General features: G+C 54.4%; 1 protein-coding gene across 1 annotated transcript; it reads right to left on the bottom strand.

Moving 5' to 3' along the window:
• Window positions 1-3897: 3897 nt before the first annotated feature.
• On the bottom strand, window positions 3898-11801 carry FRMD7 (FERM domain containing 7). Its single transcript, XM_088538444.1, has 12 exons — window positions 11745-11801; window positions 8701-8805; window positions 8519-8561; window positions 7792-7870; window positions 7140-7237; window positions 6954-7068; window positions 6226-6373; window positions 5392-5487; window positions 5065-5228; window positions 4897-4965; window positions 4754-4829; window positions 3898-4677 (listed from the first exon to the last, which is right to left on the bottom strand). The coding sequence occupies exons 1-12, from the start codon at window positions 11799-11801 to the stop codon at window positions 3898-3900; spliced, it is 1830 nt and encodes a 609-aa protein (XP_088394570.1).
• Window positions 11802-12033: the final 232 nt, after the last annotated feature.

Below are 12033 nucleotides of genomic sequence, written 5' to 3'. Positions count from 1 at the left end.
GAGTTATAGATATTCTTTCACGAAAAGGTAGTACTGTGCAGTACAGAGTGATTTTTTTCTCTTTTTTTCCTCATAAAAAGTAGTTAAGACTATAAAGTTGCTTTCAGTTATATATTTATGGTACTGCTAGATGGGTAATATCTTCTTTTTCTGTTTTTTTTTGTTTGTTTTGGTTTGTTTTCCTTTTTCAACCCAGTATGTATATTATGCTGAAGTTTTGATTGTTTTTTCAGTACTTAGCTGTGGAACTGTTGGTGTAAATTTATTTTTGATAAAGGCTGGGTGTGTTTATTTTATGGTTCAGACCTGCACATTTTGTTTTTGCACAAAAGTCATTTTAAAGAATCTGAAATATATCTGCCAAATATTGAGAAAGTAATGGTGTGCAAGTAAATATTGCATTTTTAGTCAAATGTTGCCATTACATCGTTTTTATATAAAGGACACTTGTGAGAGATGGTGGTTAGATATGCCAAGGACAATTATTTTCAATGGTGCCTACACTGTAAAAATTAGTTTTAACTCCTTGTTTTAATTTTAAAGAAAATGTTTCTGTTTAAATCTTTCATCTGCTATATAACTGAAATTCGATTAGAATTTATATCTGAGAAAAAAAAGTCTGGAAATAGTTTTTGAAAACAATAATGTTATGGATTAAATAAATATTTTTATAAATGTAAAAGCAGCAAAAGTTGTAAATACAGTTGATTTGAAGCTTTACAAAATAACTGCATCACAGAAACAAATTGTAGTGTTCCTTTAGCTTCTGTAGTTGTTAGTCTTGTAAATCTGTTTATAGATGAAGCTTATTTCAATGTTTGGGGGGGTTTAAATGGTTTAAAAATAAATATTTAAGTTCTGTAAACTTTCATGTGCTTGTTCTGTTGCTTTGTTGTGGATTTTTGCCCAGCGCATGGATCAGCCTCGCAGAGGGTTGTGTTAAAGCCGCCCCTTGTGGCTGTTTTGGAAGGGTCCCCGGGTGTCCCTGCCGGCGGCTGCGCCCTGGGGACGGTGCCAGCGCCGCAGAGGTTCCCAAACGTCCCGGGAAGCCACCGTTGTGGATGGGAGGTACAAAAACGCCAGCTTCATCCCAGCAGTCTCGGCCTAGGTCTCATTTCGGAGCCACCCTCGTTTTGCAGAGTCAGAAATGTGGTTTTGCTTCTGTGTTACTTCCCTTAGAACCTGCTTTTATACAGGAGGCTGAGGGAGAGGTGATGGGAATTCCTCCAAATCCTGTCGTGGGTGGCTCTGCCCTCCTAACAAGGGCTTTAATCCATGCAGTTCCTAACGATTCCGAGTAGCAGAAACTGAACCCTCACTGTGCACTGACTATAACATGCTGCAGTGCCGCTTCCATGCAATGGGTGGGATGTGCCCCTTCTTCGTGGGACATTGTGGGCATGAATCCATCCCTATACGTATAGAACAGTCTCATTCTATGAAACAGCCCCGTCAAGAAACAGTTTCATTGCACAGCACGTGGTGTTCCAGCTCCTCAGGGCTGTGCAGCCTCAGAGTATCGCTCCTAAGAACGGATATCTGTATTCCTGGTTTCCAGAGAGGAGCTGGCTCTCCAGCCCTCCTGCCCCAGCCCCCGTGTGTTAGTTATTGATGAGCTGTGTAACTCGATCAGCACTATTCCGTTGCTGGCACGTAGCTAATGGGAAAATTCATCGAAATATTCATGCAGGAACCAGCTCCTTGTTCGTTATGTTCTCCCCCTGTAGATTGAGAAGAACTGATACCGAAGTAGCCTTAAAGTAGGCTGAATCACAGAATAATGTGTTTCGTCTTTGGTAGCTGAGTCCTTTATCAGCGCAAGGAATCTTTAAAATCCCTGGTCTCGCTGCTCTAATACACTTTGTACAGTGAATGTGTAGTAATCGTAAAAAAAAAATCGCATTCGATTGAACGTCTAGTCGAATAGGAATGCAGGTAGAGTCTTAATGTTTGCACAAAGTTTAGCAGTTGTTAAAGATACAGCTTTTATCACACTGTTTTATGACTTAACACTGGAATAAAATTGTTCCTTCCTGCAAAGTTTTAGCGTGATGTATGTTGACTTGCCTTATTTCATATTTACCAATAACCGAAGTTGCTCTTAAATATGGAGCGGAATTCGACACATTGAAACCTGTTTCAGTGCTTCAAGAAAGCCAGTTTATGCAGCCACGTTGTGTTGAGAACGGTAATTCCTGTCCCGCATTCCCTGGCTGCCCTGTTCCTGCATATCGGGTAAGACTCGATGCTAAGTCACGGTGCACACAGCCTGCCCCAGCGCGCTCTAGGCCATGGAAAAATCCTAAAATAGAGCCTGGATCCTTGTCCCTCCTTCTCAAGGCTGTTCTTTGCAGCGTGGTCCCTGCTGGAGGGTGTAGCCTGCTCCTCGGGGCCATGCTCCAGGGAGAGCTGGCCCGGGACAGCCTTTGCCTGCGATTTTCAGGTGCGTGAAGGCTGTGTGTGTTTTCCAGCTGAAACACTGCTGCTTTTCTCTACCCCTCGTGGGCGCAGCCTGCCCTACATGAATGCCCTATTCAGAGGTGTCGAGTGGGGTGCAGGTAGCGCTCAGCTTTTCCAGCAGCCCCAGGGAGCTGTGGATCCCGCGGCAGCCGCCCGGGAACGGCCCACGGAGCATCCCCAGGAGCCCTGGGACACCGAGGAGGGCGGCCGGGGCTGCCGGGGGCTGCAGCTGCCCCGGCGCGGGGAGGGACACGAAACCCCAGCGTGGGCAGCTTGGCTTCATGGCCCAGCTTTGACAGCAGCGAGAGGCGCTCGCGGCGCGGCAGGGCCCTGAGCCCGCTCCTTGCATTGCAGCTGACCTTGTCTTCTCCTTTCCCCCAGCTTGCCTGTCCCTGAAATCCGTTCTGAGAATGGATGGGCCGGGTTTCATAGCTACGGGTTTACGGGGCTGGTGGGCTCCTTGCACTAGCATCCTATGGAATCTTAGAGGCTGGTTCTTAAAAATAACAAAATGCTTCCCTAAAATCTTTTAGCATCGTTCTTTAGTTGTCTGGGACCCCTGTCCAACATGGGTTTCCGGTAATTCTAGGGGTAAGCAAGTTTCTTTCCTTTTTCTTTTTTCTTTCTTTATTTATTTTGTATACACTTCTACCTCAAGCATTTTTATGCTTTTGCTCTTTCAGGGAACAACGAACCATTTCCCTGCCCCCCCACTATCGATTTTTAAGAATTCCCCTCTCCTGCTTCTCCTTTATAACTTCATGGAAACATCCCTGGTAAAAATAACCCTGTGCTCACGCAGCAAACACAAACGTTCAGCAGCACCATGGTTACAACGAGCTTTCCACCGCCAAGGGTGAGCACCAGCTGCCTCCCAGCATCTTTTCCCCCATGTCCATTGCCAAGGATGGGTGGGAAGGAGCAGGGGGCTGTGGGGCACTGGGGCTAGGGGCAGTGTGGAAGGAGCAGCGCCAAGGGGTGAATCTCGTTCCCGGAAAGATCCAGGATGCTGCTGGGACGGTTGGTGAGCACCGCTGCGGTGCTGCGTGGTGGGAGGCTGATGCTCCAAGCAGGTTGGGGGATGATGGAGCGGATCGCTCAGCTGTGAGCGTCGCAAGGAGCGCCCAGGAGCGCCCAGGAGCGCCGCAACGTCCTGCACGGGGCAGCAGCCACAACCTTCACACGGAGCAGCCGGTCCAACCCGAACCCCCCCGAACATCCTGCTCCTCTTCCCATGGAGACGCCCTGGAGCTCGGGACCACACGGGAAGGCCCTGGTGCCGCTTCCAGGTGTGGAGCGGGGGACAAGCCCTGGTGGGGCGCCCAGGTGGGGTTGCAGGGGACAGGTAGGTCCAGCAGCGCCGTCGCTGTCCATGAACACCCCAGCACGTGGGCACCGCGAGACCCCACTGCGCCGAGCGGGCAGCTCGCCAAGGCGCTACGTGAAGTAGCCAGCGGCGCCCCAGGGAGTCCTCCGCGCCGCCGCACCGGTGGCCAAGGCCACTTCCTCGTCCTCCTCGTCCAGCTGGAGGCTGCCGGAGGAGAGGCGCAGGCGGGCGGCGGGCGAGGGCCGGGGCCGGCCGTGGCGGGCGCCGCAGTCGGCCGCCAGCAGCTCGGGGTCGGAGTCGCTGGACTCGGTGCTGCTGCCCGCGAGCGGGCGCCGCGGGGCCGCCACGGGCCGGAAAGCGCCCGCGCGGCGGCTGCTGAGCGCCGGGCAGGGCCCCAGCGGCCTGAACTCGGAGCCGCAGGGGAAGCGCAGGCTCTTCATGTCCGACTGGCTCCAGGAGCGCTTCGGGGGCGGCTCGCGGGGGCCCCGCTCCGGGCTGCACCGCTCCGCAGGGCTCCTCGCGGTGGGCGCTGGCGGCGGCGGCTCCACGTGGAAGCAGAGGCGCGGGGCGGCGGGCGGCGCGCGGGGCCCGTCGGGGCAGGCCGGCGGCCGCGCCGCCTCCCGCATGTTGCCCACCGAGGTGCTCTTGGCGGCGGCGCGGCGCGGCTGGAAGGACGTGAGCGGCGGCGGCGGCGGCGCAAAAGGCTCCCAGTCGCGCTCCGGCGCGGCCCAGAGCAGCAGGAACGCGGAGCTGCTCCGGGAGGGCGGCAGGAAGGCGCCGCGGGCGCCCGGCAGCTCCGCGCACGACGCCGCCGCGTCCAGCGCGGGCTCGGAGGCGTGGGCGCCGTTGGCGGCGCCGTACGGGCCGTAGGCCAAGCGCAGCTCCTCCACCTGCGGGCGGGTGGCCGTGGCGGCGGCGGCTCGGCCTCCCCGTGCGTGGTGGCCACCACGGCGCGGGGACACCTACCTGCTTGGACACGTCGGTCAGCAGGTCCGGCGAGGAGCGGCACTGGCGCTCGTCGTAGCGGGACGCGCGGCGTTTCCTGCAAGGTCCAGGGTGTCACCGGGCGCCCGGGCGCTGTCCCCCCGCCGCCACCGTCCCCCCGGTACCTCTCGAAGGGCAGGCTCCGCAGCTGCCCCTTCCGCCCGTGCTCCAGCAGCTGCCTCTGCGTCCTCCCGCTGCAGCCGCGGGAGAAAAGCCCGGGAGGAGCCGTCAGCCTTCGCCCCCCGCGCCAGCCCCGGCACCGTTTCCTCCCGGGAAGGGTGTGTTTTTGTCACCTGTATCGGAAACTGGAGCCCTTGCTGCACAGCAGGGCCTTGGGCTTGGACTTGGGCTCCTCGGAGAGCCTGAAGAAGGCATGGTACTCCACGCACGTCTTCCAGAAGGCCTTGCAGGCGTCCCGGCTGGCCATGGCGAACTCCAGCGTGTCCTTGCACAGCGCCTGCGCGGCCGCGGGCCGGCGGCCCCCGGGGAACGCCGCGAGCAAGAAAAGTATTGGAAAATGGGGTTTATGCAAAAAAAAAGAACATCCGAGACCACCTGGGCCTGCCAGGCACCAACCCCAGGCTTGTGCTGGTGGCTGCGGCACCCGGTCCTGTACTTACGGCGATGTTGGCGTGGAGCTTGATGAGGAAATGCTTCCTCTTGAAGCTGAGTTTTCGGATTTTGGCCCAGTTGAACGTGTTGATCTTCGTGTTGCCCTGCAAAGCCGGACACGGCGGACTTTGAAACGAGTTGGGCTATGAGACCCTTGGAGACACCAACACAGAGCAGACTCAGCCTGAGAAGACCCCTCACAGCCCTGGGACCCCATACACAATCCCACCAGCTGATCCCAAAAATGGGAATGGAGCTTCAGGGCTTTGCTCTTCTGCTCCTAGAGAAGCTCTTTGCCAGCCTCCATGGACACTGCAGCAGCAGATCAGGCCATGTTAAACACCACCACGACCTCAGGACCCTCCAGCTCTCCTGAGAACACCCTGGGGGTTTTTTGCATCCCAGAAGCCAACCACGTATACGGGCTCACAGTGTTTACAGCTCCGCAGAAATAACCGGGTCTAGCAGCGCTAATTACCAGCAGCAGACCCACAGTTAGGATTTTCTCCTGCTCTGGCAAGCCGGTCCCAGGTTGAAATTAAGTCGGCGTGGGAGGCGAGCGCTGCTTCACCAGGGCTCGCGGCAGGCTGTAGTTATTCTGCAGCGATGCCGTGATTACAGCCTTATGCAACGGCACAGACAGGAGAGGGCTATTTTTGCTGGAAGATTATACATTGAGCACGCATGACGCAGCCCTGCGCCCCGCGTTGCTGCATGGCCGCGCGTCGCTCTACAAGGTGAAACACGGCTCTCCCGGGGACGGCGCTGCCCGCACCGGGACACACCGGGGTCATGTTTTTGCTTCGTGGGGTTTGGGGTGGCGGGTCCCATCGGCGGCTCACCCGCAGCACCAGCACCCCCATGTGCGTCACGGCCAGGTTGATGTGCGTGCCCTCGCCGTCGCTGGCGGGGTGCGGGCGGATCCCGTACATGTCCAGCTTCCGCGCCACGTCCAGCAGCTGCGCGTCCGACTCGGCCGGCGTCTTCCCGCTGGAGGCACCAATGAGTCACCCGTTTCATTGAACAAGGAGTGAGAAGGATGCGAAAATCACAGAGCCACGGAATGGATGAGGTTGGAAGGGACCTCTAGGGATCACCTAGTCCAACCTCCCTGCTCCAGCAGGGACACCCAGAGCAGGGGCACAGGGCGGCATCCAGGCGGGTTGAAGATCTCCACAGAAGGAGCCTCCACAGCCTCTCTGGGCAGCCTGTGCCAGGGCTCTGACACCCTCACAGGAAAGAAGTTATTCCTCACATGGAGGTGGAGCTGCCTGGGGTTCAAGTTGTACCCATTACCGCTTGTCCCATCACTGACCATCACTGAGAAGAGTTTGTCCCTATCCTCCCTACATCCTCCTCCCAGGTATCTCTACATATTGATGAGCTCCCCTCTCAATCTTCTCTTCTCCAGGTCAAACAGGATGCGCTGGGCACCCTGCTGCATTGGCTGGTGCAGGATGGCCAGGGCTCCCGCGGGGCCATGTGCTCATTAACCTACTAGCCCCATCGCAGGCGCGTGGCGCCGGCCCCGCCGCACGCAGCATTTTGGGCCCGGCACGGCGGCTCTTACCTGTGTTTCCGGTGGTAGTGCATGATCCTGTGGTCCAGGTAGTCCTGGTTGGGCAGGTACTTGTGGCCAGCCAGGTGCCTCTGGTCCCTCTCTTCGTGGAAGTCCCCCAGCTCGGCTGTGGGTTGCAGCGCGGTGAGGGGAGGCACCGCGACACCCCGTCCCCCCGGCTCCCTGCGGGGCCCTCACCCTGCAGCAGGTGGGAGACCAGCAGCGCGGCGCTCTTGTCGCTGCAGGGCAGCCGCCCGCAAGCCAGGTCCTTCTTGAGCTGCAGGGCGAAGAGGTACCTGCGGAGAGGAGAGGACGGTGCCCTGGGACGGGGCCTTGCCCTGCGCTGCAGCTCCACAGGGCCGTTCTGCGAGGGGCTGCTGCCCTGGTGCATCACTAGGGTTCAGAGTTAACACTCCTTTATGCTTCACAGGGTATTGGCAGCTATCAGGCTGAAGCATTGCATTGGATTTACTCTTAGCTCCTTTTTTGCAATGCTTTCTTCAAAACATGAGAGCTAAATACTACAATTAAACACTTCATTTCAGAATGTAACACACAGCCAGACTGAGCAAAGTCAAACTCATTGCAAAACTACTAGAAATTCAGCAGTAAATAAGTTGGAGCCTTTTGAGAGTGCAGATCCATTGAGTGGATTGCAATACCTTTATAAACAGAGGCTCAGGAAAAGACATTTCTGTTTTGGTTTGTAAAGCACAAAGCTGTTTCGGCAGACAGAGCTACCCCTGCTGATAGACAGGCTCAGGATGAGGATAAGGAGGTTAAACACATGCTTAGCAAAAGGCCAACCACAGGGCTGTGCAGTAGGAAAGGAACCGAACAAACACTGTACCTGGTCAGCTCTTCTCGCAGATGTCCAGGGTCCACTGGGAAAAATTTCACCATAAATTTGAAAAGAACCTCCTTAGGATCTTAAAACACAACACCTCATAAGTTTGCTTTCCCGTGCCTACTGAGAACATTCACAACTCGCTTCACACATGCTGCCTCCTGCCGGAGTCAGTCACTCCGATCCCTGGTGAACCAGGACTTAAATCCACGAGCGCCAGGGACTCCCTCCTGCCCCAGGACAACCCACCCATAACCCGGCCTTGGGAAGGGAAGGGAGCTGCGGGAAACACTCCAGCATCTCCCTTAACCTGCAGTTTGCCCCGGGGTCCCACTGATCTTGGGCTCCTCCAGCACGTGGGGCTAAACGCCAGGCTAATGGAAAAGGGGGCAGCTGGATGCGGGGGCTGCCAGCCCTGGGGCAGGGGAATGGGCAGGGGGGACATGCAGGTGACTCGGGGCACGTCAACGGGGTGGCCTTCCAGCCAGCGTGTCCCTTCCATGGGGAGATCCTGCAAACACGAGCGTCCCCTCCTCATCCACCACGGCAAATGCAGCAGTTCTGCTGCAGGATTTTATATTTTAATGGCTTCAAAAACCCTACCCAGCCTCAGACTGTGACAGGAGCCCAGAGACCACAGCCCCTTCCCCAAGCACAAAAGATTGTGCAAATGCACCTGGGACAGGCTGTCCTTGACAGAGATTTATAAGTATAATTGCAAAATACTTACTTTTTACTTGTTTTGTTATTGGTTTTAGTGGTTCCAACCAGACCTGAAATAAGGCAGTGAAGAACTGGGTGAATAAAAGCCGCAGGATCACACAAGAATGCAATAAAAAACTCCAGCCAGCTGTGCTAGCAACTTGGGACAGCGACGGAGAGGGGAACACGGGGTACCTGCCCGGCACTCACATGGTGCCCGGCCTGGCTCCGAAACTCCAGCCCAAAATATTCCTTCTCCGCAAGGTTGAGGTGGCTGCAGGTCAGGTTGAAGAGCCCTTTGCCGCAGGATTTTTGCTATGGGACAGACACACGGTGGAGGCAGCAGGTTAGGGGATGCTGAGAGCAGAGAGGACACGATTTCAGTGAGACGAGGACAATATTCACATCCCCGGCAATATGATCTACGGGATTTTTCCTGACCCTGCCGGAGCCAAAGCAACTCCCTTGGCACACGGGAGGGGAGCGGACGTGCTGCCTGCCCCTTCCCTCAGCTCTTGGAAATCAGAGTCCTCCTCACCGCTTTATTGCAGAGCTTAATAAGCAGGAAAGAAAAAGAAGAGAGGAAAAAAGTGCTTTTTGGGCTGTGGAACGGTCCCTGTCCGAGCAGCTCCATCCCCAGCTCCTGAGGACACGCACTGGCACCCAGCAGCACCGGGCGCTTCAGCTGCCCTGCACACCGGGAAGGGAGGCCAGGCGTCACTTGTTCTCATATATATATATCTAAATATACACACGAGGGCTACTGAAATACTCAATGAGTGGCTTTGCTGAACGTGCCCGGCCTCCAAGAGCCTCCTTGGCCCATCCCGCGCTCTCCAGAAAGCAGCAAACACGGGAGGACAGAGCCAGAAAGCCCCAAAAAGGCTCCTGCTTAGTGCCGAAGCAAGCGGGGCCAGGCGGGCCGGGGCCAGCAGCGGCTGCATCGCTGCGTTCCGGTGCCGATGCCGAGGGCAGGAGCAGCCGTTCTGGTGCCGGAGCGGAGGGCAGGAGCAGCCGGGGCTGCTGGCGCCCTCCCTGCTCGCTAATCACAACCTTTCAGGCTTCTCCCGGTGCGGAATTGCAGGCTTGGCGCTGCGAGGCTGCAAGGAGCGATAGCGTAATGACAGCGCGCGCGCCGCGGCCCGCCTCGAAACGACCGCATCGCCGGGGCAATTAAAGCAACTGCAGCTGCTTATTTCCAGCGCCAGGACTCCACAGCATGAAAAGCCTCAGCCTTTTGCCAGGGACCCTGCACAGACCCCACGAGGTTGCTCTGACCAGTGCCACCCGCACAGCAAGGGGCACTTGCACCGATGCCTCGTGCCAATGCGATCCCGGCCCGGCACGCACACGGGTTCCGGAGGCCCCGAGCCACCTCGGGGTGTCTCTAACAGCAGCTCTGACACGTCTCAACCACAGGTTTTGCACTTGCAGAAAACCCGAGCGCATCCCTTGCCGAGAGCGACTCGGAGCAGGGACCCGAATGCCGGCCCGGCAGTCCGGAATCAGGGCACACGGAGGGATAAATCAGCAGGACAGAGCTGCAAAGCAGGAGCCCGCGACTGCCCCGAACCCGCCACCGAAGAAGAGGCGAAGGGCTGGGTTTGGGGACTGCCGATACCCGGGTGACGATGTCCCCATGATGCCAGGCTGGGAATCAGACCTTGCCACGCACCCTGGCAGCCCCGATGCCCAGGGCATGCACCGAGCGCAAGCGGGAATCAAACCCTATGGATTTTGCCCCTTTTGTATTTTCCTTCCCTTTATACTGAAATACCGTGAGTACAAAAGAGCTTTCCAAAGTCAGGAAGGGATTAGGAAGAGTTGCTTGAAATAGCTACTCCAGACTTAGCCCAAAGCAGTGCTTTTATGATGGCCAAGCCACTAATTCAGCTTCTCATTTATCGTAACCATAAGGCATCAAATGCATGAAATGCCTAGGAGGGGTTTCCCATAGCTTTCCATGTAAAAAAAAAAATAAAAAAGGCAATGTCTAGCAGTTCCTCTAATGGAAGCTATTTGCTGCAATAACGTTGTGCAGAGCTATAGTAGTATAAGCGTTTCGGGCAAAGAAGAAAGCAGAGATGGAAAAGTGCAGCAATATTGTGGCAGCAGCATCATTCAAATTATCTCTCACTATGCCCTGATCAAATCAGTATGAAAAACAGCAGTTTTAAATAACCAGGCTTGTGTTTAAGCTGACTGCAGCCCTATGATACATTAATTGAATTTCATTAAACTTCCATATGATGGAATTACTTTACAATACTCTTTTGTACAAAACTGCTATTGCAGAGAAACCAAAGTACTTCTGAGAGGCAATAGACATTTTTCTATACAGACATCCTATGCTATGCAATAGAAAACAGAATTATCTAAGGAATGTAATGCAACTTGAAGAATAGTTTTATATAAAACAGTTTCCTCTCACAGGAGATGCAGGTAAGTACTAGAATAGATCAACTTGAGTTATCCAGTTCAGTTTTCTACTGTGATTATCACATCTTAATCCAGTAACTGCTCATTCACTCTTGTAGGAAGATTAAGTTTCTGAAATATAGGCAGGGTACCACTTTATATTTATCTCCAGATATATAGATATATTTATATATAATCTATAATATCAGAGTTATCAACACAACATTTAAAATACATTTCAACAGCTAGTACTCAGAGCTAGTATTTATTAAGTGTGAACTACTAATGACAGTGTGCTTTGGGACACTGTATTACAGAAAATAACATCCAGGATCCTCAGCTCTCCTCAAAGCCACACAGTTTTCTTTTCCAATGAAATATCCAAGAAGGGAGACACATACAGATGTTTCTCACCACGGGTACTTTGGCTGGATATGCTATTTTTACTCTGTTCCCAGATTTCTTTCCTTTCTTGTTGATGCTTTTACTGGCATCCAAACAGATGAAAACAGAATTCCACACTTGTCAAGACCATCCCATTATATTAGCTGATTTCCAAAAAGATGACACCAGAGAATTAAAAACCATTCCTCCTGCTTTATAAATAACACAAATAGGTGAGGACAGCAGGAGTGTGTTGGTGCTGAAAGACACTTAGCAATCAGCACAAGGAGCTCTCGGTTGGGGTTTGGATTTCTTTTGCTTTTTGTTTTTGTTCATTTTCCCCCCCTGCTTTTGCAAAGCTGAAACCCAGAAGCTCTCGCAGCTTATGCAATCCTCCCGAGCAGCCACGGCCGCATCAGCTAGTCCCAAACAATAAGATGATGCCCACTTACATCGACGACGAAGATCTTCTGGGAGTCATCCAGGAACTGGACTTTGAGCTGCAGCATCCCGGGAGCGCTGGGAGAGCGCGCGGACGGCCGCAAACACCCGCTCCTGTCCGCTGCACGGCCACGGCTGCGCTCGCACGTGCAGGCTCCTCTCCGCAGCAAAGCAACACAGTGCCTGAAAGCAGGTTAGAGAAAAACACTGACATCCACCCCCAGGTCTAAATGCCACCGCTGCATTCAGGGATGTTTTCCCCTGGTGCAATTACGGTTTCCCAGCGCTGCAGGGTTTGCA

This window comes from Tinamus guttatus, unplaced genomic scaffold (assembly GCF_059628265.1).
Source record: "Tinamus guttatus ecotype Peru unplaced genomic scaffold, ASM5962826v1 Tinamus_guttatus_pri_ptg001087l, whole genome shotgun sequence".
Classification (NCBI taxonomy): domain Eukaryota; kingdom Metazoa; phylum Chordata; class Aves; order Tinamiformes; family Tinamidae; genus Tinamus; species Tinamus guttatus.
Note: the sequence above shows the minus strand (reverse complement) of the source record. Positions and strands in the feature narration are given on the sequence as shown.

What these genes read in the sequence shown, in the direction of transcription:
- FRMD7 (XM_088538444.1), bottom strand. Translation starts at nt 11,801, where the DNA reads ATGCTGCAGCTCAAAGTCCAGTTCCTGGATGACTCCCAGAAGATCTTC. An exon ending in GGAGCCAGGCCGGGCACCAT is followed by an intron (nt 8,562 to 8,700) that starts GTGAGTGCCGGG and finishes GCCTTATTTCAG; the next exon opens with GTCTGGTTGGAACCACTAAA. An exon ending in CGGAGCCTGCCCTTCGAGAG is followed by an intron (nt 4,830 to 4,896) that starts GTACCGGGGGGA and finishes TGGACCTTGCAG; the next exon opens with GAAACGCCGCGCGTCCCGCT.